This window comes from Rhinatrema bivittatum, chromosome 1 (assembly GCF_901001135.1).
Source record: "Rhinatrema bivittatum chromosome 1, aRhiBiv1.1, whole genome shotgun sequence".
Classification (NCBI taxonomy): Eukaryota; Metazoa; Chordata; class Amphibia; order Gymnophiona; family Rhinatrematidae; genus Rhinatrema; species Rhinatrema bivittatum.
Genome location: NC_042615.1, coordinates 342,988,873 through 343,014,816, shown reverse-complemented (window position 1 = coordinate 343,014,816; position 25,944 = coordinate 342,988,873). Strand labels below are relative to the sequence as shown.

The following is a 25,944-nucleotide window of genomic DNA, read 5'->3' as shown; positions in this document are numbered from 1 at the left end:
TTGCCATCAGATAAATGTTTAAGGCTGTTGAGATGATTAATGTCCAATTTTGTCTGAGAGAGTCTGTGTCATTTGAATCACAGGTGTGAGCATGCACAGCGCTGGTAATCCATCATCGCCTTTGTCCTTCAAAGGAAATGGTAAGTGTATGAGCATACTAGAAACCTGTTCAGTATCCCAGTGGCATTTAGTTTGAACACTTCTTTAGTATTCTCTGTTTGGTACATTCAGTGGTAGCCTGCTTTACTGTTTCTATATCTCTTTTTCTCCGCTTTTCTCTTTCTTTCTGTCATCTTAACAGATAATCTGCTTCAGGTAACAGTTGGATATACTCTTTTTTTTTTTTTCTTTTTTTTACTCATCCTTTCTTGAGAGATTTTCCAAAAGGGCCACAGGAAGAAATGAATGAAAGAAACAAAGTTTCCAGAATCCCTCATTCAAAACAGAACTTTTCAATGTGCCGTGTCACATCTTCCCAGGGGCTGGATACTTTAGTTCACGTACAGAATCGGTCTTTAAACCCTAATCTTTCTGTTTATCCCAAATTAAATCTAATTTGATTAAAAGCTGGAATGCTTTACTTTTCTGGGAGTTGATAGATATATTTTATTTCTCATTAGTTTAGAAACACATGGCGCTCATAACAATGGCTATGTGAAGAATAGAATGCTCTTTTCCTGGCTTGTTTCCCTACGTTGGTCTTTGACCATCGTGCTTGGATTGAATCCATTGTAAGTGGAGTTACTGGGCGTTTTTTTGGGGGGAAGGGGGAGCAATTGTCAAATAGCCCATGTAGTTGCAAACTCCCTGGGTGCCTCTAGCGCATGTACTTCACATGCATTTTCTGAAAGGAACCATGCAGGCAGTATCTCCTTGAAAATTAGTGTAAAGGATAAGCTTTAAAAGTAGACCCGCACTTTGACTCTGGTCTTTTGTGCAGGTGGGGAGGGGGAAATAGCAACCCAGCTATAAGTATGCACGTTGTGGGAGCCGGCAGTTAATTTTAGCTGGCCAAAGGAGGGCAATTTCTAGACAAGCTATTTTACCCAGGTAAATTCCTATTTACTTGGCTGAATGGCTTTGAAAATGATCCTCCCCACCAGGCGTATGATTGTATAACATCGCTTCTTGATATTATGTTCTCTGAGGACAAGCCATAGCGTATATTATTTGATTCATGTAACCAAAACTTTATTGGCACCTACTAGCTAATTTATAATCCTAACCAGACTTATTTATGTGCCTATCTGTAAACCGTTGTGATGGTATACTACTAAACGACGGCATAGAAAAGTTTTTAAATAAATACAATAAATAAACAAGCAGGATGGCAGTCCTCACACATGGGTGACATCATCAGATGGAGCCCAGATGTGGAAAACTTGTGTCTAAGTTTCTAGAACTTAGACTAGGCACACTGAGCATGCCCAGCATGCTCTATACCACACGTCCATGTGGGGACCCTCTTCAGTCTCTTCTTTTCCGTGGATCTGTAAGCCTTGCAGTTTGATTGAGCTCACTTTGGCTTTTTTTAGCCTTGTGTAAAATCGTTTTGCTCTTATTGTTTTTCACGCTTTTTTCCTTTGATCCGTTGTCATGTCTCTCTTGGTGCCTTCCCATAGTGTTCCTAGTAAGGGTTTTCGGCATTTCAAGTAAGTTTCTTTTCGAGGTCGATTCCCCCCATGGTGGCGGTGCCTTGGTGCCCGCCAGCCATTGAAGCCCACTGCCATCACTTTCGACTTTGCAGTCATTTTGTTTCGCCCCAACATAGCCATGTCTGGTTTTTGCCAATGTGCCTGGTGCTCGAGGACTATGTTTATCACTGATCCTCATGAGGTGTGTATCCTCTGTCTGGGGGCATCGCATGACATGTGGGGTTGCTGTTTGTGTCAAGATGACCCAAAAGAATGTCTGCTTCAACTCGACAAGATGGATCAGCTCTTCAGGTCGAGGAAGTCCGAGCCATCAGCATCAACATCGACATTGAAGGACCTTGGAGACGCACCGATGGACACCACATCATCAACATCGGTGGGACCGTTGATACTACCGGTGGATATGGGCACCAGAGTATATCTCCTCCAGGCTGAGGATGTGGGGTTCATAGTCTTCGACCTCTGCACTGGGGAAAGAAGCATCGGCACCGGTGGTGCCGATGCTTCTTTCCCCAGTGCTGGTGCTGGGTGCGGGGATGCACTGGGTTTTGCCGTGATGCTCCCGAAGTGACCCCGCAGTGAGATGATCTCATCCTCTGTTGGTGCTGGGGGTCTGCTTCAGTTTCCACTGATCCTGGTGCCAGTTTCCGATCCTCCTCTTGGATCCGAAGAAAATCTGGCCACCCTTCCTTCCTTCCAGTCGGTATGGGCATTAGCAACGTTTGAGGAGGATCTGGAGCACCATCCAGCTAGCGGTGGAGCGGGCGCTGTGACACCGACAGCACTAGACCCGGTGAAGCTCGACATGCTCATTTGTGCATTACTAAACCAGCAGGTTCCAGTTCAGAGTATAGCATCGGTGTCCAGCAGGGAACTGAGGCTTTCCCCTTTGATACGGTGGTCATTGCCGGTACCTCCAAGGAGGAAGCTCCACCGAAGCTGGCAGAGATGATGAGGCCTGTAGCCCCCCATCCAGTTCTGCTGGTGCCTGTACCTCTGGACGAAGGCCGAGCATCTAAGGCCCCATCCCCTGTCACATATAGTGAGGATAAGGGTGCCTATGACCCCTAGGGGGATTATCAGACAGATGATCTCCCATCAGATCCTTCTCTTCCAAAAGAACGAAGGAAGTCCCCGCCTGAGAACTTGACCTTTGCAGGGTTTGTGAGGGTGATGGTGGAGGCCATCCCATTCTAACTTTTGACAGAAGAGGATGCCAGGCACAAAATGCTTGAGATCCTCCAGTTTGTGGAGCCTCCTAAGGAGATCATGGCAGTCCCAGTACACAAGATTCTTATGGAGTTGTTGCTGAGCATATGGGAACACTCCCTAACAGGTTGATCCTGCAGCCTCTGAATCTCTCAGAGGATGTGTCTCGTGTCCACCAGGAAGTCTTATGCTTTGAAGTGGAGGTGGTTTACAATCTCGTGTGAGCAGAAGGGCCTCAATCCCTTCTCCTGTCTAACCCGGGAACTCCTGGATTACCTGCTGCACCTTTCCGAGACTGGGCTTAAAACCAGTTCCGATCGGGTGCACCCGAGTGCCATAGGGGCGTACCACCATGTGGTGGATGGCTCACCCATCTCGGTGCAACTCCTTGTAGGGCATTTAATGCGTGGATTGCTTCAACTGTGGCCTCCCGTATGGGCCCCCGCAGTGTCCTGGAACCTAAATGTGGTGTTGGCCCAGTTGATGAAACCACTGTTTGTGAGCCGCTGTCCTCCTCTGCTCTTAAGTATTTGACATGGACAGTCATATTCCTGATAACAATCACATCGGCACACAGGATCAGTGAGTTGAATGCATTGGTGACTTATCTGCCCTACACAAGGGTTTTCCATGACCCGGTGGTCCTATGAACGTGGTTACAGAATTCCACCTTAATCAGTCCATTGTCCTGCCCACTATTTTCCCCGGCATCATTCCAACCCAGGGGAAAGGGTGCTGCACACACTGGATTGTAAAAGGGCCTTGGCTGCCTTTTTTTTTTTTTTTTTTAATTTAAACTTTTATTGATTATTATATCGTTTACATCGAAATAATCAAGGAATCCAAGAATAAACTTCACAACTTAGCAATAAAATAAAATAACAATATACGATTTCTGGATATCTAGCCCACATCTAAGAGGGGAGAAAGAAACATTTTGGACATGCCAATATATCTTTAGCAATCCATTCAGAAAATAGCACATCAATTACTAATCGAGTTTTATCCCTTAAGAAACGTTCCAAATGTAAAGGATCAGTAAATATAAATTTATTATTTTGAAATACTATCTGACATTTGCATGGGAATTTTAGGAAAAAATTAGCTCCTATATCCAGAGCTGATTGCTTATAAGTTAAAAATTGTTTTCTACGTGCCTGAGTTACTCAAGACACGTTAGGAAAGACCTGTATTTTTTGTCCACAAAAATTCATATATTTCACTTGAAAGTATTTGGAAAAAAATTGGTCCTTCTCTTGTTTTAAAGAAAATTGTATAAGCAATGTTGCTTTGGATAAGATATTGTCCATTGAGTCTTCTAAGAAAGCAAAGACACCTGGACTTTCCAACAAATCTATACCCCCAGCTTGTGTCGACAGCATTTTCCTTCTAGGTAAATAATATATCTTAGAAATCGTTGGGATTTTCTCTATATCAAAGGATAAAATCTCTACTGCATATTTTTTATACAATTCAAAAGCCGACTTCAACCTTGAGAAAGGAAAATTTAATAACCTAAGATTATATGAATGTATTTCATTTTCAAGCAATTCAATCCTATTATGCAGTGTAGTGTTATCCTTGATGAAGGATATATTTGAAGCCTGCAAATTAATAACTAATGGATTCAAGTTCATCCCTACTTGTTCGATTTTATTTGTTCTACTTTCCAAGTCTACAAACTTCTCTCTGGTTTCTACAGAGAAAGTATGTATCTTAGAAATAGAAGTAGAAAGTTTTTTATCAATTCTAACATTCAATTTCCATAAATCTATTAAAGATACATTCGTAGGTTCAACCTCTGTATCTACCTCTTCATTAATTGATTCAAAGATCACAGCTGGACATTGAATTATCTTATTAGTGATAGTAACATTATCCATTGTATTCATACTAGAAATTATATCCCCCCTAGAACATTCTCCCCTTGAGAGATAATAAGGGGAGCAGTTGCTGAGGGGTCTATAATAACATTAACTTCATGTATACCTTCCCTTGGCTGTTCTGGGGGTTGCGAGGACCTGGGACTTAAGGTAACTCCTAGCATGGAGCTGCCTTCTAAACTGTCCCGAACATTGGACTCACTAATGTGTACTATATGGGAGTCCATGGGTCCTATCCTTCTCGACGTTGGAGTCACAGGCGAGGAAGTAAAGTTCTTAGAGTATCCCTTTCTACCCATAACGAGTAACAAAAGAAAAAATTACCTAGGGGCGTGCCCCTTTGACAGCGTGCCAGCGGCTGCGCACCGCAGGGGCCTAGATTTTATACAGTCCCACGGGCGCCTGCAGCTGACCTCACTGGGGGAGCCGCTCGCTGGGTCCCGGCCTCATCACTCCTCGTCCAGGAGTTGATTTCTTTTCTCTACAGCTTTTCAGCACTGGTTCCGAGGGTCTCCTGGCACTCCAATCACTTCCTCCTCTCCTCCCAGAAAGGACCTTGGCCTTCTACCTAGACTGGACAGCAGGCCATAGACGTTCCGCCCAGCTGTTCATCTCTTATGACTCCAATAGGCTGGATATGGCTGTTATCAAGCAGACTCTTTTTCCACCTGGCTAGATGAATGCATCGCCTTCTTCTGTAACCAGGCAGGGCTGTAGCTGGTGAGCCACATCACAGCTCATTCTTTTAGGGCCATGGCCACTACTGTGGCCCACCTGTGTGCAGTACCTATGGGGGAGATCTACAAGGCTGCGACGTAGAGTTCTCTTCGCACCTTCACAGCTCATTATTGTCTGGACAGGGATGACTGTCGTGATAGCAGATTCGGCCAGTCTGTCCTCAGAAATCTTTATCAGCTGTAAATCCAATTCTTCTTACCTATGGCCCTATTTTGGGTTCAAGCCGTTCCTGATGTTACCAACAGAACCTCTGTTGTTGTGCTGTTGGCACCTAGTTTGGTGCCTGTTGGTCCCATTGGTCTCTGGTTTAGCCTGTAGCCAGGGATTCACTCACATGTGAGGACTATCATCCTGCTTGTCCTTGGAGAAAGCATTGCTTACTTGTAACAGGTGTTCTCCTAAGTCCTCAGGAAACCCACCCGCTATCCCACAGAGTTGGATTCTCTTGGTTTTTTGTTTTATTTTTTCATGATCTACTTAAGAGACTGAAGAGAGACCCCATGTGGACGCGTGGATAGTGGCATGCTGTCATGATGTCACCCACATATGAGGACTAACATCCTGCTGTCCTAGGAGAACACCTGTTACAGGTAAACAACTTCTCTGTACTCAAAAGCTTCTCTCATCAAATGGAACCACAGTCTGACCTATTTGGGGGAAAGTCTATGAAGTCATTGCTTGCAGCCTAAAAGTTTTGGAAGCCATTTAAATCTTCCATTGTGTAAAGTTGTGCAAACCTCATATTAAGCAAGATTTTTTTTGTTTTGGTTTTTTTTTTTTTTAGAGCAATTCCAGAAATGAATTTTGTATTTGAACAGATCTCAGGGGTTGTTAATTCATTTCAGAAAAATGTGGTACCCTTTTAGTAAATCTACAGAAAGAAGTATCTTTTCCTTTGTTAGTTTATTGAGCACCATTAATCATCAAGTGCCTTACTCACAGACTGACACACATTGCGGGACTCTGAAACCTACCCCTCATGTATTAACTTAATTATTATTAGTATCATTGTGTTTATTATACAGTATTTTCTGTCTGTTTGGCTGTTTAAAATTCCAAATCAAAAGTTTAAAAAAATATGTTGTTAAATCTATGCTGAACAGGTACAGAGTGAATGTTTGAGTTCAGCTCTGCTGCTTTCTGATTGTGTCAGACCTAGTCAACTTTACAGTATTCTTCATTGCTTTCAAATGCCATTTGATGATGTCTTAGATTGAGATGGGCAAGGAGAAAGTCTTCTGTGAAAAGGGCCTTAAAATAATCGGCCATTTTATTCATTATTTTTCTATTATCAGCATGTCTGCTGCATGTAGGCAGAACTGCCTTGAAAATCATATCATGAGCCTTTGCTTCCACACAGTGTCAGTTTTTAATATGTCACAGATAAGGCTGAGTATAACATTGATGAGATCTAAGAAAATGCAGGTAATTTTCAAAAGGATTTATGCGTTTAAAAGTGGGTTTTACATGCCTAAATGGGCTTTTGAAAATTGCTGTGATATATACTACTGAATTGTTAATTGGTTTTTCGTGCATAAAAGGGCTTTTGAAAATTACTACAATATACACTACTTTTACATGCCTACCTTCTTTTGAAAATTACCCCCATATGTGTTAATTTTTCAGTAGTGCACATAACTGCACACAGGCAAAAAAAAAAGCCCTTTAGGTTTTCAAACAAACGATACACATGCAAGTTGACTGAAAATCTGATTGCTGTACGCGTGTGATTGTACACTTTGCAAAAAAAAAAAGGGCATACAGTTATGCGCAGAAGCAGCATGCCATTTACGCGCATAGCTTTTGAAAAATTATGTTGCACTCATAAATCTTTAACATATCCTCTTCCTCTCCCTAGAACAGCCCCTTTTGTGTAGGAAGATGTAACAGAATTATGCACATATTTTTAGCCAGCTTTACCCTATAACACTTTAGTTGATGCTCCTAAGTCTTGACTAAGCTTTTGAAAATGTAACCCCATGTTTTCAGTCTTCATCATTTAGAAGGTAATTTTCAAAAGGACTTCTGTGGGTGTGAAGTGCTTTACCCGCAGAAATGGCTTTTTAGATGTACATAAAAATAACACACATGCATTCTTTATGCTCATATTTTTACACTCATGGGGCGAAGTGTTCCAAGGAGGTGGAGTCTGGCTTGGCTTGGGACTTACATGCATACTATTTGATTGTAGAAGGTGGGAGGATAACTTTGAAACTTGCGTATGTGGGCCCATATTCTTATGAATATGGATGCGTGAAAATCTACGCCTGTATTTTATAATCTGCATGAATATGATATATGCAGGTTATAAAATACGCATAAATGTACTCTGCAACATGCACACACATATAAAAATAACATATGAATACATATTGCACTTATCCGGATAAATTCTGATATATCTGGCTAAGTAGCAGCACTTATCCGGATAAGTTCTGATATATCCGTCAAATAGCGGAAAAGCTATTACTTTGTCATATAAATCTTAAAATGCCACACACTTGTTAGAAAATCTCCGACTTACATGCATAAAAGCAGATTAATGGAGGGTAAATGCATGTGAATTATGCTAGTAAAATCTCCACATATATATTTGTAAAGTTAGATGTAAATATATGTGAGTATAGCAGTTTTATGCTACTTATCTGGTTAAATTCCAATTTATTCTGCTGAATCTTGAAAGTGGCACATATCTGGACAAGTTGTTACTTTGCCAGATAAGTCTTAAAGTGCTACTTATCTAGCTAAGATAGCTGGTAAGTCTAAAGAAAAGCTCTACTTAGCCAGATAAGTTAGATCAGTGGTTCCCAACCTTTTTTGTATTGTGGCACACCTAGCATTGGGCTCACTTCATCATGGTACACCAGCACCGTCCCTATCCCCCACCCTCCTGGCATCAACATTCTATTTTCTTTCTCTGCTCCAGCCCCTGGTATCATACACCTTCCCTTCACTCATCCCTAACTTATCCCTTACCTAACTTATCCCTAACTTACCTCACTCATCCCTAACTTATCCCTTACCTAACTTATTTACGTCGTTATACCCAGTTTTATGTATCCAAGTTTGATCATCCTGTTTATTGTAAGACATTCTCTTGTCAAGGTTATTGTTGGAATGTAAACCGACTTGATTGGTAACCCTGTTACTTGAATATCGGTATAGAAAAGTGCAAAATAAATAAATAAATAAATCCCCCCTTGCATCACCTCTTTTCTCTTCCCTCTTCCCAATCTCCCACCCACTCAAATCATCACCAGCCTTTCCCCTCTTCCCTCTCCCTTCCCTCCACTGCAAGCCTCATCTTCTCTCCTTCCCCCACCTCCTATGGTATAATCCCATTCTCTTCTCTTTCTCTCTACCCCCCTGCCATCATCAATTTCTCTTTCCTTTTCTCTCCCCTCACTCCCTTGGTATTATCACCTTCTATCCTCTTTCTCCCCACTAGAATTATCATCTCCATCTTCATCACCTTCCCTTTCTTTTTCTTTTTTTTTTAATTTATATTTTATTAAACTTTTATATATTATGACATAACCTGTCAAGATACAATACGGATATCTGTTTTCATACAGCATTAAATGATTTAAGCTAGTACAACAGAGAACAACATCTGCAAAGTTTCACATAGTAATAATTATATAAAGAAATGTATAAAATGTATCCATAGATATCCTTTTTACTATGAAATAAACAGTAATCCATCTTATACAGTATGAGCTTAGGTTATACAGGAAATGTTTTTATAAGTAAGAGAAAGTATAGCTCATTCTCTATTTAGGCAGCAAACCTATTCAACCAACATTACTCCCCATTAATTTTTTTGATTCCAGAAACAATTTTAAATCTTCTGGTTCATAATATACCGGTATATATTTATCGTTATTTAATCTTAGCGAACATTTGCATGGGTACCGGACTACCATCTGTGCTCCTATTTGTTCAGCTAGTTGCTTCATAGCCAAAAACCGTTTCCTTTGACGAATTGTCACTTTAGCTATGTCTGGATAAATCCAGACTGATGATTATGAAATTTCACTGTTCTGTTTCAAAGAAATAATCTGAGAACTGTATCTCTATCAGAGGGAAATACAAACTTAACCAAAACAGTTCCTCTCTTTTCTACAATCTCCTTAGTAGTTGTCTCAAGTAAGTCAGTTATATTCAGAGGAGATGTTTGTTCCTCATTCACCATAGTTGATTTAACATAATATATCTTTGCGAAAGGTGGGGAAGCTTCTATGGGTATTTTTAACACTTCTTTTATATAGTTCTTACATTGATCTTGTAATGATGTAAACCTGATTAAAGGAAAATTTATCACTCTCAAGTTTAAATACCTAGATTCATTTTCTAATCTTTCCAAATTTTTAGCTTGTATCCCCTCCCCCTGTATTAAATTTGCTTGTACTTTTTGAACTTGAGATAATTTCTGTTCTAAATCTCCCAGTTGTTCATTCTGCTTTTCTAAGATTTTCTCAGTCTTCAGTACCCGCTCGTTCATTTCCATTGTAACGTTTGTTAATTTAAATACAGATTTCTCGAGTGTGATAATTGCTGTCCAGACAGAGTCTAGTGTAATTATCAGTGGTTTTTCCAACTTCTTCGTGGGAATTATGCTGGTCATTTCTGTGTCCTCAATATCCAACGCCTCTGTGTGTTTCTTGAGGGGATCTTCCATTTCTCCCTTCAAAACTGTTCAACTCCTAATTCTTCTTTTTTATTCTTTTCTCTCGTATCCAGAAGTGATACACCTTCTACTTCAGATAGTCCAGTTGGTAACAACTTTATTCTTAGGAAATGCTGTTTCTTTTGAACAAACCTGTAAGAGAGGTATCACCTTCCCTTTCTTACTCTCTTCTTCCATGCCTTGCCCAATATAATCCTCATCAACCTCCCTCCTACCCTCTCCCCTCCTTGACTTCAGCACTTTCTATTTCCTTTCCTTCCCTCCCCCCTCCCCCAACACTCCCAGCTTCCTAGCAAATTCAACTGCATCTTGCAGCAGCACTTAACCTGTTGCTGCTTCTTTCTTCTATGCTCGTCTGGAATTGGAACTACATGGGGCCCGCAGGAATTGTGAGACTGCAGAGTCCCCCATGCCTAGAGCAGAGCCAGTAGAGGGGGGGGGGGGAAACAAAAGCAGCAGCAGAAAAGTGCTGCTCTCCGACTCCCCCTGCTGGCAGGAGGATATCCTGCAGGCCAGCTCTTGGGGGGGAAAGAGAAACTGAAGACCGCCATGGCACACCAGAGGGACAGTATGGCACACTAGTACGCTGCGGCACACCGGTTGGGAAATGCTGACCTAAAGATAGTTTGGGTCAAACTGGTTATTTCCTTCGTGAGCGCAGGTTTTTAAATTTGCTCACTTGCACGTGTAGAAGCCATCAAGTCACGAGGAAAGATAAGTGAAGAATATTTTCCTCGCATAACTGCTTAAAATTAGGAGCTCACATGTGCGCGTTTGGTATATTTTAAATCATACACACGCCCTCGCACAGACGATTTAAAATTCTAGCATATGTATCCTCGCACCCAAATGCGTACACATCTGGGCGCACACGTGCTCGCTTTAAAGTTACCGTTATAGAGCATTTGGAAATATTAGCGAGTAAGCTGTCAAATCTACATGCGTAAATTGCTTATAAAATAGCAAACTTGTATCAATGTAGGCTCTGCCCGGAATGCCCCTGGCCGCTCCCTTTTTTACAGGTGCGACTTTACTTGTGGACCCTCACTTACATGGGTATTTTTAGGTTTTAACATAGCATATGCACACACATATGCCATTTACAAGCATATAAGCTGATTTTTACTGCTCATCTCTTTGAAAATTCACCTTTATGTGTGTAAATTCTCTCAGCAATAGAACACACTCCATATAGCAGGTGTTATTGAATGCGCATAGTTTTGCTGGGAGCATTATCAAAGCGGACTTATGCATGTAAATCCACATTGAAAAATGGTAACTTATGCTCATATTTGCTGGATGTCATATGCATGATGTTACAAAATTACCCCCTTTAGAAGGTAATTTTCCAAGGGACTTCTGTGGGTAAAGCAGTGTTTTATGTTCAGAAACTTCCTTTTACAAAATTACCAGCCAGTCCTGGAAACAGAATACTGAGCTTGGTTGGACCCAACATGGCAATTCTTAGAGGTAGATCTTAAAAACATACGCATGTGCGTACTTTTGTTCACGCCACTGGCGCGAACAAAAGTACACCGGATTTTATAAGATACGCACGTAGCCTATAAAATCTGGAGTCGGCGCGCGCAAGGCTGTGCAAAATCAGCAGCCTGCGCGCACCGAGCCGCGCAGCCTGCCTCCGTTCCCTCCGAAGCCGCTCTGATTTCGGAACTTTCCTTCTGCGTCCCCCCACCTTCCCCTCCCTTCCCCTATCTACCCACCCCCCAGCCCTACTTAAATCCCCCCCCCTACCTTTGTTGGGCAAGTTACATCTGCTTGAAGCAGGCATAACTTGCGCGCGCCACCTTGGCATCCCCCGGCACAGGCCGCAGTGCCGGGGGACTCGGGATCGCCCTCCCGGCCCGCCACCAAACCGTCGTCACGCCCCCCCCGGACCCGCCCCCTCCCGCCCCTTTTACGAAGCCCCGGGACTTACGCGCGTCCCGGGGCTTTGCGTGCGCCGGCGGCCTATGCAAAATAGGCGCCAGCACGCAGGGCTTTTAAAATCTAGCCCTTATGTTCTTATGATAGGCAGGTAAACTTCTGCACGTATGTCATTTTTGTACGAAAGTTTGCTTGAACTGAATAGAGGCTTTCTTGGGAGAAAAGCTAGAGGGGGTTTTGAATTTACATGCATACTTTTGGATTGTAAACAGCATGCGCATAAAGATGTTTGTTTGTTTGTGTGGGTAGGCTTGGTGGAAGAAGTTTCAAAGCCGATGTAGCCACATAATTCTGTTTTGAAAATTGATGCGACTTGTGCATGTTTGTGCTGACTTTCTTATGTGAACTGTTTGAAAATGACCCCCCTTAATGGCCAAACAATTCCATTATACACTCAAATAGCAAACCTTGGGGCTGGGGAACTCTAGTTCACAGAATTGCACGGTGGCCACTTTACATGTCACTAAGGTCAATAGTCAAATGGGATAACACACTACTTGCCCTTTTACTCAAACAGTTTTACGCTTCTCGAATTGTATTTAAATTCATAGAGTTGTGATACAAAATTTTGCAAAGCAGCTCATTAATTATGAACACATAGGTAAAGTATGCATGCAAAATCCTTATGCAATTAACATTTCACAAAAAAATTAACTATGTATTTCTAGAGCACTCTTCTCATTTTAGCTTATAGTGGTTACAACTTTAGTCACAATAAGCACTGCCCCAAAGTTAAAGTTTTTGTCAAATATTCTGTAGAAAAACTGTGTGTGTACTATTTTGCATAAAAGCTCCAGTAGCAAAATAGTATGCATGATTTATTAAAGTACACACAATATTTGGTGCACTTTAGTACCTCAGCCTCTAAGTAACATGTCTGTAATAATGTCTAAAAACGTCTCAAACAGCTACATACAATTTTTAATCATACCCAAAAAAAATAAGTTACATTTATTTATATATTAAATCATTAACTGCATCTCAAATGTGTATTTGTCACTTTGTGTTTTTCCTCTGCTGACAGAGCATTTATGCTTATATTAACAAGAAATGTTGTTAACATGTTTATATGATGCTTTAACAACTTTAACAATTACACTGTACAATTAAAACAAATGATTCACTCTCATTATTCTGATGACTACTTTTGGGTAGATGCTGTGTTAAAGAAACTGAATGCAGTCTCTTCTCCAGAGAGGGAGATTATGTTGGTGCACCTAAAGAAAGATGCAAAATACAGCCTAGGTAAGTTACTGCAGTGCAAAACGGTCACCAGCTTACAGGAGCAAATGTCAAATGCAGTGCTGTAGGACTTTGTTAGCAAAAGTCAAATCCAGTGCTATAGTACTATTTGCTAGCAAGTTTTAGTCTTGTTTCAGGTATTAATTTTGAGCCATCCAATGTTATTCTGTACTATCTTTGTTTTGAATCCTGTGCTTTGGAAATTGGATTCCCATTTTCTTTGTTTTCTATTTAAGCAGAATAGCTAATTTCTTTCTTTCCTACTTTCTTTGATTACATTCTTTTATCACCTTTCTATAGCTAAGCCAAGATGATCTACAAAAAATATATAAACATAATAAATGAAAATTATGAGTGCATAATAAGCCAGTACATGAGTCACCAGCCTTAAACAACAACAGCCCAACAAGACTAAAACAATTTATAAAAATACAATCCATCAAAGCAACAACCAACAGGACTAAATACAAAAATCATATACATACAAATAATACAAGAAATCTATAGAGCAACAGTAATATAAAATAACAGAGGCATTAATAGAAATGAAACAAATAAAGTGCTATTCAACATAATGCAGGACAAGTAAACATAACGGCAGATTAATATCTAATTTTGGGTATATACAATAAACGAAATCGCAGCAGCAGGGAATAATAACACCACCGCAATATAAGGTGCCCAATTAAAAAGCAAAACTAAAAATCCAGGATTTAAAAAAAGGCCTGAAACTAAGCAGATTCAAGATACTGTGGATATCATTTGATTTATGGCAGGGGCAGCACAGAAGAATGCCTGCTTACGTGTTTGCATTAGCCTAACTTCTCCAATAGAAGAAACCTGCAAGGTGTTTCATTAGATGACTTTAGGGACCTAATGGGAACATACAACCTCAGTCTGTCCCACAAAAACTAATGTCAAATATTTGAACTTTGCTTGATAAATAACAGGCAGCCAGTGGAGGTGATGTAAAATAGGAGAAACATGGTCTCTCCCCTGAGCCCCAACAACAGGTGAGGTGCTACATTATGTTCAAAAAATTCAGAAAATTGCTTTGGTTGTGGAGCCACTGCTTTTTCCAGACTCTTCTCTCAAAAAAAGGGATATTAGCAATGGGGGATACTTATTGAGAATCTTTGGGTCCCTATGTAACTTCATTAATAAAGGTTTAATAATTGTATCCTTAAATAAATTTAGAACAATACTAATAGTTAAAGAAGAATTAATGACTGTCATAATAGAGGCAACTAGAATATCCCGGCCTTCCTTAAGTAAAATTGAAGGACTGGGATCAGACTCATGCCAGTTTTATTCACAACGAGGGTAACTTTAAAACATGTGCAAATGCGCCCATTTGCACAAGTATATGGACTCACGCAGGCATGTGCAAGAATTTGATATCATGCGCACCCACTATTAAAATACATGAAAGTCTACCCAACAACACGTTCACGTTTCAAAAAATACACGGCATGGATTTTAAACATATTCGTAAAAATGTTGACTTCTCTGGGTAAGTGTCGACAAATATCCAGCTAAGTAGCGCTGTGATAACTTATCCGGCTACGCAGAGCTGTTAAAACTTCTCCGGCTATGTAAGATAGCCAGATGAGTAAAAGAAAAGCACTACATAGGCAGATAAGTAAGATAGATGGTTAACTAGTGTTTGAAAACGTATCCAGCTATGTAGCGCTTTTTAAGATTTGCCCGCATAAGTGGCGGCTTTGCTGCCACTTAGCCAGATAAGTAAAAATGTATCCGGATAAGTGGCAGACATCTGCTGTGCACATGTATTTGTGCTCCTGATTTTAATCATTTACCCAAGGAAACGTAATTTGGGTATTTTGCTTAGCATTCGTCAGGTTTTACGCGTGTACATTGTCCACGCGCACGTGAAGGAAATTATCAGTTTTACCAGTTAGTCCACCAGCTTGCTCAGTCTATCTCCAGTCATCAATCATCAGCATACAATAGCTCCATCAATTGGTTGTTTAGCCTGAATCCCCCCTCCCCCGTTTACCCAGACCCTTTTGGCTGGAAAGAGGTTTTTTCTGACTTAAACCAGATAATTAGCAGGTGTAAATATGCACAGGTAACAGCCACACGCACTCCTCTTTTGCTGGTTATACAATAATTTATGTGCGTAAATGTTAGCCCTTCCAGGAACACCAGTAGCCCACCCCTTTTTTACACAAGTATATTTATTTGCACCAGTACTTGCACTGGTATATATGAGGGTTATAAAATAGCACTTCTGCGAATATGTGCTATTTGACAGTAACTTTTGAACCGGCCTGCGGTTTCACACATGGGTGTATTTGTCAGCCTGCGGCCAGGGACACAGCTATTTTATAATATATGCACATATAATATAATTAAGGGATAGTTCTTACAAACCCCCCTAATTTAATAGCCTTTCTTCCCCCTGTTAGCCCTGACCTTTAAAACCCCACTTAACTGCCTAGATGTTTTTGTTTTATCACTTACCTGTCATCCATAACCGAAATAGTTATGCGGCATGGGACCCCAACGCATGCCATTGCACATAAGTATTTACACGCTAATTTCAGATTAAAATCCTGGAACACCCATGCCTTGCCCAGACCACGCTCATGGCCCGCCCCTTTAAACAATTTTCATTTGTGTGCACAGCGGCATTTCCAGGCATATCGGGTGGCTTTTAAAATCCATTCACCAAGCACTGGTCCAACACGTTCGTACATCCCCTGATTGATGTGTGCATCAGGCTTTTAAAATTTTAAAAGCCTCTGCTACTTTGTGCATGCATATCTCTTAAAATTCACCTTTGAATGAGCAATCCAGTATCTTCTAAATTAAGTTCCTGAAATTCAGAGAAATCTAACTTAGGCCTGGATTCACCATTCTATCACAGAATTGTCAATTCAGCGAAAATGGGGGGCGGGGGATGAAGAGGGGGGTGGGCCTGCGAAAGCCGGCAGCCATCGCACCACTGCGGTGTTATCGCTGCCGGTTTTCGCACCCAATAGAGCCATCGTGAAATGTGGTTCTATTGGGTGCGCTACTGGCGACGATACCAGTGCTTACCTTATCGTCGCCAGTGACGACATCGCAGCATCCGCCTCCTCGCCGTCCCGACTCCGCCTCGTCAAGCTATCGCACGCGAAAAGGGACTTTTCGCGTGAGATAGCTGCTTATCACACGCGATAAGCAATAGAAAATGACCCCCTTAATCTGCCCATCCTGTGGAAATTGGATTTTAAATGTCCTGGCCCTTAAAAAAATGAACCAATCAATAATTATAAGACCAAAAAATGTCCCAAGGTGTACATCAGCGATAAAACAAAAAAGAAAACCCAGTAAAATTGTCAATGTGTCACACTTATTTAATAATCGAAGAGACCTTCATATGACAGAGATTATAACGTTCGCTAAAAAGCTGTTCCAATGTTTTTGTGGAACGCATAGCGTTTGTTCAAATGTCTCTGCTGTTTGTATAATCATTGGTCTCATGAGCCACAAGTGATTTTTATGAAAATAATTTTTTAAACCATATCATGACATTTTAGAATATTCATTTTAGAATTTTCATTAAAATTAGAAGTGTGCACTTATCTTTGAAAATCTTCCACTGAAGTTTTTTTTAAATTCAGTCAAAGTATGGGAGTGACAAGAAGCGTTGCTTTATATGAAACCCAAAGAGGAGTCCGAAACACTGTGCATTTCATGTCTTCATCAGGGAATACGAGTCAGTGCTGTGAAAAAGAAATATACAAGTCCAAACAAACAATATTTATTTATTTAACTCTTTTCTGTACCGACATTCATAAAAGCTTGATCAAAAAACTCACAGTTCATAACGTTTCTTCCCTTTCAAACACTGCATCTAGCCAGAGAATGTTCTCCTAGAACAAGCAGGATGGTAGTCCTCAAACATGGGTGACATCATCGGATAGATCTCGGCACGGAAAACTTATGACAAAGTTTCTGGAACTTTGACTAGGCACACTGAGCATGTCCAGCATGTCCAGCATGCCCTATACCATGCGTCCACACAGGGTCCCTCTTCAGTCTTTTTTTTTTTTTTCCATGGAGCTTTGCCTCACGGTGAAGTGAGCTTGTGCCTTTTCTTTTGAAATTGCCTTGAAAAACTTTCCCCACCGATAATTTTCAGTTTTTTGTGTGTTTTCTTTGACGCAGATCCCTCTTCGGTTCTCTTTAGCCTCTCAGTCAGATTTTTTGGTGGTACGATAAGTTTATTTTCGCTTCTGTTCCCCCTGTGGCGGCATTGTCTCAGTGTTCCCCTGCGTCGGTTGCCCGCCAACCCTGTCTGTCATTTTTCCCTCTTTGTTCGTATCGTCATGGCCTAGTCCTGTTTTTGTTGATGCCTCCAGTGCTTGAGGACCATGTCCATCACTGACCCACACAAGGTGTGTATCCTCTACCTGGGGGCATCGCATGACATCCGGGGTTGCCGCTTGTGTGACCAGATGACCCCGAAGGTGCGTCTCTCGACTTGATAAGATTGAGAAGCTCTCAGGATCAAAAAAGTCCATGCCATTGACATCGGCTTCGGTGGCATTGGCACCGAAGGACCTTGGAGTCGTGTTGATGGACACCAAGCCATCAACATTAGCGGGGCCATTGGCTCCATCAATGCCGCCAGCAGATATTGATGCTGGGGACCGGCCCCTAATTGTCTCTTCCAGGTCGAGGACATCAGTTCCTCTTCTTCGACCTCTGCACCAAAAAAGACTAGACTGAGCACCGAAAGAAGCTGAGGAAGCATCAGCACTAATCATCTTTGATACATGTTGCTGGGCTCGGGACAGCACTGGTGCATGCCGTGATGTTCCTGAAGCGACCCCGCGATGAGGAGTGCCCATACTTTATCAATGCCAAGGGTCCTTAGCGGTCTCCACCGCTCCTGGTGTCAGTCGTAGATCCATCTCAGGGATCTGAGGAAGATCTGGAAACCCCTCCTGACTTCCAGTCGGTTTTGGCATTGGCAACTTTTGAGGAGGAGTTGAAGCACAGAGTCCAGCTGGCGGTCGAGCAGATCCTGCAGGGCATCGAACTGGTAATAACGACAGTGCCTATACCTGCACTCTCACTGTTGTAACTGCTGCTGGAATGGCTCAGTGTGTTCATTGTTGTGTTACCGACTCAGTTGGCGTCGGTTCCCAGGAGGCCATCGATGCCTGGTGAGCCACCAATGCTTCCCCTGACCAATGAGGTGTTCGTTGCCAGTTCCTCCAAGGAGGAAGCTCTCTCGAGGCTTGCAGGAGCCCAGAGGCCTACAGCCCGCCATCCAGCTTTGCCGGGGCCGGCGCCTTTGCCACCAGTGCCCATGCCTCTGAAGAAACGCTGAGCACCTAGGGCCCCATCCCCTGTGGATTACAGTGAGGGTGAGGCTCCATATGACCCCTGGGAGGATAACTCTGCAGAATTCTCCTCCAAGGAATTGGAGGGTCTCCCCTTAGAACCATCTCCTCCAGGGAAATGAAGGAGGTCTCCACCAGACGACCTGATCTTCCTAGACTTTGTGAGAGCATTGATGGAGGCCATCCTATTTCAGTTGATGCCGGAGGAGGACTCTAGGCATAAGATGCTGGAAATCCTCCAGTTCCTGGAGGCTGCTAAAGAGATTGTGGTGGTCCCAGTGCACAAGATCTTTGAGGAGTTGCCTCTGAGGATCTAGGAGTAACCCCTCACAGTACCTCTGGTAAAAAGGAAGGTGGATGGGGTTTACCTCGTCTAACAGGCTACCAGATTAAAAAAATGTCAGCTATCACACCATCAGTAATGGTCTAATCCGCTCTCAAGAGGGCCAAATGCTCTTGGACCCATGCCTCGGTGCCCTCGGGGAAGGATCACAGAGCAATGAACGCTCTTGGGAGAAAAGTATTCCAGGGGACCATGCTCATTGCCCGCATCGCCTCCTAACAACTGTACATGAGCCAATACTCGCACAACTTCTGGAAGCAGGTGCAGGAAGCAGCTGAGTGGCTGCCTCAACAGCAGCAAGACACCTTCTTATCACTGGTGCATCAGGGCCTGGAGTGTGAAAAACATGAGGTTCAGTCAACCTCTTATGTTTTCGAGATGGCAGCGAGAGTATCTGCTTTGGGAATCAGCGCTCACAGAATGGCATGGATGTGAGACTCGGATATCTGACTGGAGGTACAGGAAAGTTTCACTGACCTGCTCTGTACAGGAGAGAATCTCTTTGGAGATAAGATGAGGGACGCGGTGGCCCAGTTGCAGGATCACCATGAGACCCTCCAGCATCTCTCCGCCAGCACTTCAGACTCGCGCTCCTCAGCCAGGAGTTCTGCGAGACAGGGTCAGAGGAGGACTTTCTGACGTCAGAGGCCCCTTGCTCCCGTTTGCAAAGAGTGAGCTCTCGAGGCCACTAAAAGGTCAATTTTAAAAGCCCTACGCGTGCCAAAGCTGGGAAATATGCATATGTCTGGGGCTGGCACATGCCACGTGGATTTTAAGAAGCATCCAAGTACGCGCATATCTCCCAGTACACACACAAATTGAAATGGAAAAAAGAGACAGGGTCTAGGCAGGACATGGGCAGTCCAGGTCTGTAGCATGAAGTCCACGCAAAAGTATTTACGCTCACAAGCGTGCCGGAGTCCCCTACCATGTAATTTTACTTTTGCTATGGTTGGTATGTAAGTTGTAAAATAAAAAATCAGGGCTAGTCAGTGGGGTGTGAAGGGTCAGGGCTAATAGGGTACAAGGGAGGCTATCTAGCTAGGGGAGCTAGGAAGTCCTATACTTTACCGGGACGAGCTGGGAACGAACTGGGGAAATGGGTATTTGCGTTAGCACGCGCCTAGCAAAATCCCCCCTCTTACACAGTAGAGATGGGAGTTGTGTGCACATGTGTAGGTCCATATAAACCTGTGTGCACATGAACACATGTACTGCTGATTTTATATCATTCTAGGCAAGCCAGCATATGTGCGTACATGTATGCCCATGCGGATGTTTAAAAGTTACCGTCTTATAACATGCACTAATATCTGTGCATATGTTATAAAATAGCCCCAGCGCGCGTATATGTGTGCTCAGTTTTGCAAGTGGGTGCACACAGCCGCATAAAGTCAGGTTTGAGCCGTGTAAGTGGGGGAATTTTATAACAGGTGTGTGTCCATGTCATGACCTAGTTCACTAGTTCATCCACCAGTTTGCCCAGTGTACAACTAAGTCCTATTAATACCCTGGTTTGTTAGCCTGCACCCGCAGTAAACCCAGACCCCTCAAATAGTTTGGAGATGCCTGGAAACAACTTTATTTAGACTTACTCCTCCTCAATAGCAAAAGTAAAGTTATGCGGCCCTAGACCTTGGCACCCGCCCAGACGCGTACAGACTTACGGGCACATCTCTTGGTCCCGCCCTGGAATGCCCACCCCACACCACGCCTCTTTTTTTCGACATGAGATGTTCACACATCGGGACTTCTATGCACATGTGGTGAGTTTTAAAATTGGGTGGACACACGCGGGTCCTTCATGCACACACATATCACGATTTTGCCACGCGCATCTCTTTTAAAATTCACCTTAAATAGCGCATAACCTCACAAGCGCTATTTTATAAACCTCGCACATACCCATGCAAATATTGGTATACAAATACATTTGCTCACGTAAAAAAGAGACAGGGACGGGGCATTCTAGGGTGGGGCCAACATTCACATACATAAGTTGCAATTTTATAACCTGCAAACTCAGCACGTGTACGGCCGTTACCTGCGCATATTTACTTCCGCTATTTATCAGTTTTAAGTCTGAATAAAACTCTTTATAGCCAAATGCTGATTGGATGAGGGGGTCTAGGTAAACTGGGGAAAGTGCAGGCTGAATAATCAGAGTGGTCTTGATGTCCTAGAGAGAGACTGGGCAAATGGGTGAACTGACTGGTAGAACTGTTCATTTCCTTCACACGTGCATTTATAAAATGTGCTGATTTGCAATTGTAAAGCCAAGTGCTAAGGAAAATATGCATTTCCTCATGCATATACTTAAAATTAGAAGCACACTTATGCGTAAATAGTCGTATTTGATATAATGTGCCCAGTTGCGCGGAAGATATAAAATTCATGTGAATGTGTGCTCGCAACCACATATGCACCTATATTGCACTGATTTGCAGCATTAGGCACCTAATGTGGGACCCTAAATCTAGTAAAATAAAAAGCAGGTTTAAATTTAGGAGCCCTAAGTTCAGTTGAAAGTAGATGCCTAATTTAAATACCTAACTTATGGAGCACCATTTTTTTTTTTTAAATATTGGTCTCATAATTCTCAGGTTGGGCTCAGGCAAATCCCGCTATTTAAAACAAGTTCATTACAGAAATTCTGGTGTTTTTAAAGGGCCTTAATATATTTGTGATTACATAAAATATATATACCTTAGAATGCAAGCTATTGGTTGTAACAAATAGATGCTGCCCACAAAATATGTCAGGTACATCCATGTCCTCCATTCCTTTTGATCACACCACAGGCCTTATAGCCTTTCAGGCAGCGGTTATATCCTTTTGACCTCAACACAGCCTCCAAATCCTCAGCATTTAATGAGGTGCCAAATTCATCATAAAATTCTGGGCTTAAATAGCTTATTGTTTGGGCCTCTACTGTAGGTGGTCAACAAGAACTGGATGAGCTAGTCCTCATCTTGAGGTACATATTCAAAAGATAGCTGATTGGGAAAGTTAGCTGAGATATTCAACAGTACAGCTGTGCCACTGAATATGCCCAGATAACTTTGAGTTAGCCAGGTAAGTTTATCTGGCTAATTTTAGACCTGCTCAATAGCAATCCTAACTTATCCGACTAATTTAATTTCACCACTTATCCGACTAAGTTATCTGGATAAATAGCTCCTTCCTGGAATGCCACCTCCCACCCACTACTTAGCCCAATGAATAGAATAATCAGCCAGATAAGTGTGAACTAATTCTGACCAAGTAGTGCTGAATATCACTCTTCTTGTGATTTTCATGTGGTGACATATAAAAAACATGACTACAACTCTAAATGCAATCAAATGGCATTTTGTCACTTCTGAAGTGTGCCTTAACTTGATAGGAGTCATCTAGCAACCCTATTCTACAATGAAGGATACTAGTAAGACATGAGGAGGATCACAGTTTGTTGCTTCCCTTAGGACAGGCAGGATGGTAGTACTCACATTTGGGGTGACATCATTAGGCGAAACTCTATTACGGGTGATGTCTTTAGGCGGAGCCCTATTACGGAACACTTTTGTCAAATTTTCTAGAAACTTTGACTGGCACACTGAGCATGCCCAGCATGTCATGATCCCTGTGTCCACAGGGGTCTCTCTTCAGGCTCTTTTTTTCCGCACTGCAGTTGCCTTGCTTTTAGGAGCTCTGTGAGATTTTATCTCACAACCTTTCCTCATGGAAAAACTTGAAGTTTTACTTCACAAATAATTTCCCTACACGGGTCTCCCTTCGTGTACATTTTCATCGACGCTCGGTGAGTACTATTCTGTGTTCTCCGATCGGTTCATGTCACCTCACTGTCGGTCCGCCCCACGATGCCCGCAGGTATCCTTGCTGCGATTTTCCACCGGGTCCATCGGGGCTATGGGGATCGGGGCGTCCACAGTTCCCATTGATGCCATGGAGGCCACCATCAATCCCGTTGTGGCTGCCATCGAGATCGCCATCGATCCATCGGGGCCATCATCGATGCTGTCGAGGCCCCCATTGATCCATCGGGGTCATCAGTGCCGTTGATGCTGCCTCGGTTCTGTCGATGCTGCTGTCAGTTCTGTCTGCCACAATCAATGCCGTCAATACAGCTTTTGAGGCCGCCGATGCCGTCATTGAAGCCGTTGAGGCCACCATCGATTCCGTCGACATAGCCATCGCCGCCGTCTATGCTGCCGTTGATACTGTCGAAGTCGCCATCGATACCTCCATTGATGCCTCAGAGCCCTCAACTAACGAAAACGCTCCATACTTCTGGACCTCAATCAGAGCCCTGTGTAATCCTTAGGCGAGAAACAATGCCAGGAGCAGTAGAGGCACGGTGATCTTCCGTCACCGATGCCATCCAGGACAGCAGAAGTACCTTCCTCTGTGCTAGAGAATGACAAGGTTGAGCACCATGGGAATCATTGTCACCAGCACGGTGACCATCCGTTACAGACGCCATCCACGACATCGGTGGCTTCCTTGGTGCCGGAGAATAGCCGAGCACCGAGGAAAACATTGTCACTGCCACAGTAACCGTACATCACCGACGCCATCCTGAACATCAGTGGAAGCTTCTTCAGTGCTGGAGAATGACCGGCCCAAGCACCGAGGGAAACATCATCGGCGGCACCGACAGGGTTCCGCATTTGGTGCCGGCACAGATACCGCATCGGCATCGACGTCCATCGAGCCAGTTGCAAAGTGGGCCCAGGTACAAGAGTCTCCATGCTCCTCTGCACCCGAGGCACCGAGGCATTCCCCACCGAAACCACAGATCCATGTGGAAGTGCCAGTAACACCTAGCCTGCCTTCCCCTGTAGCTGTATTACCTATTCCAATTCCAGGGAGAAGCTGGACATCCTCGTTCGCCAGGCTGTCTTCTATGCCTTCCGGAATCTACAACCTCAATCGATGCCGGTCCCCATACCGGCACCAACATCTGAGCCATCGATATTCGCACCATTGCGGCACCACCTCGCTGCCCTCATCAGTACCCTACTAACGACAACCTAAGTCATCGGCGCCAACTCGTCCTTCTGAGCCTCCACGGGCCCCTATGCCTATCCCAGGATCCTCGATGGGTGATGGGGAATCTAATCCCGCTTCGACACCAATCCCATCGAGACCTAAACCAACCTCCTCTTGGAGCCTTCTCCACCAGAAGAGTGGAGATGATCCCTCCAAATGACATCCCTTTCGACCTGTCACTAAAGAGGACCAGATGTTTTCGGGAGGGTCTAGGTCGTAAAATCTTCCAGGGATCCATGTAGGTGTCATATATTGCTATTTACCAGCTATGTTTGACACCACACCAAGGGAACTTCACTGCCATCAACATGAAGTTCGAACAACATGTGATTGCTTCGAAACGTCCTCCCATTGCCAGCAACAGGACTCAGTGCTAGATGGTGAACATGGCTTACAGCCCCTGATTTACGGCCCGAAGTCCAAGATAAACTAGCTGATCTGCCATGCACTGCAGATCATCTCTTCCCGCAGAAGGTCCAGCAGACAGTGGCTCAATTGCAAGATCACTGCAAGACCCTGCGACAGCTCTCTACGTTTCTTGCAAATCCTCCCTCCCTCCCTCGGCTAGAAAACCAGCGAAGAAGGACCTTTTACCGCTCACACGAGTATTATCCAACTCCCACGTGAGATTAACCAGTCCACTTCAAAAAGCATGTACACGTCAACAACTGATATCCAGATCACACCAGCTCCGCCAGTCAGGCAGGCTTCTGTATTTTGAAACCTTGCCAGTGAACAGAACAGTCCATCCTAGTGAGGACCAGGGCTCGGGACACCGTTCCCCAGACACAGCAAGGCAGAGGATTTTAATCCCACTATTTCCTACTTCCAAGGAAAACAGGTGACCTCCGCCCATCCTGGACCTCAGAAATCTCAACAAATTTCTTCAGAAAGAAAAGTTCAAAATGGTGTCTCTTGGCACCATGCTTCCCTTACTACAACAAGGAAGTTGACTCTATTCTCATGACCTTCAATACGCTTCATAGTGAGTCAACAGCATTTTCAATACCAAGTTCTGCCATTTGAACTAGCTTCAACACCTCGTGTATGACACCAAATGCCTAGCAAGTGATTGCCGCCTATCTATGAAAAACAGCATTCACGTGTTTCCTTACCTGGACGACTGCCTAATAAAGAGTCAATCCAAACAAGGAGCTCTAAATTCTCTAAGACTCACTATAAATCTACTAAATTTGTTGGGATTTCTGATCAACTACCATAAATCCCATATGGATCCGACTCACCTCTTTGCCTCCTTCAGAGCAGATCTGGGCACTACAGTCCAAAAGGCCTTCCTGCCCAACAACTGCACAGACATCCTATCAAACTGTCCACATCTCTGCGTGCATGCAACATGGCCTCAGCCCATCAATTCTTCTCATTGCTGGGCGACATGGCTTCCACGGTCCACGTCACTCCTACGGCCAGACTAGCCATGGGAAAAACTCAGTGCACTTTAAAATTCAGTGGCTCTAAATTGTTTAACCGCTTTCGTCCCTGATCCATGTCACTAATCCAGTAACCAATTCCTCAGGTGCCCTTGGCCACGGTCACATCCAACTTGGGTATATAGATAGATATATAGACTCCGCTCGATGAACAGTCTCACATCAACTTCCTAGTGCTTCAAGACATACTTTATGCCTTTAAACACTGCCTCTCACACAAAACTGTATGGATACAGACAGACAACATAGTGGCAATGTGATACTCGAACAAGCAGGGACGCACAGGCTCTTATCGGTTCTGCCAGGAAGCCACACAGATCTGGGCCTCGGATCTTGCACACTCCCCGCATCTCTGGGCCACTTATCTAACAGGCATA

General features: G+C 43.3%; 1 protein-coding gene across 1 annotated transcript in view; it reads left to right on the top strand.

Moving 5' to 3' along the window:
* PTPN13 (protein tyrosine phosphatase non-receptor type 13) overlaps positions 1-25,944 on the top strand; it is a 659,094-nt gene that overhangs the window by 421,763 nt on the left and 211,387 nt on the right. The window contains 2 exon segments of the mRNA XM_029599218.1: positions 84-140; positions 13,275-13,364. Coding sequence (XP_029455078.1) covers positions 84-140; positions 13,275-13,364 — 147 coding nt within the window.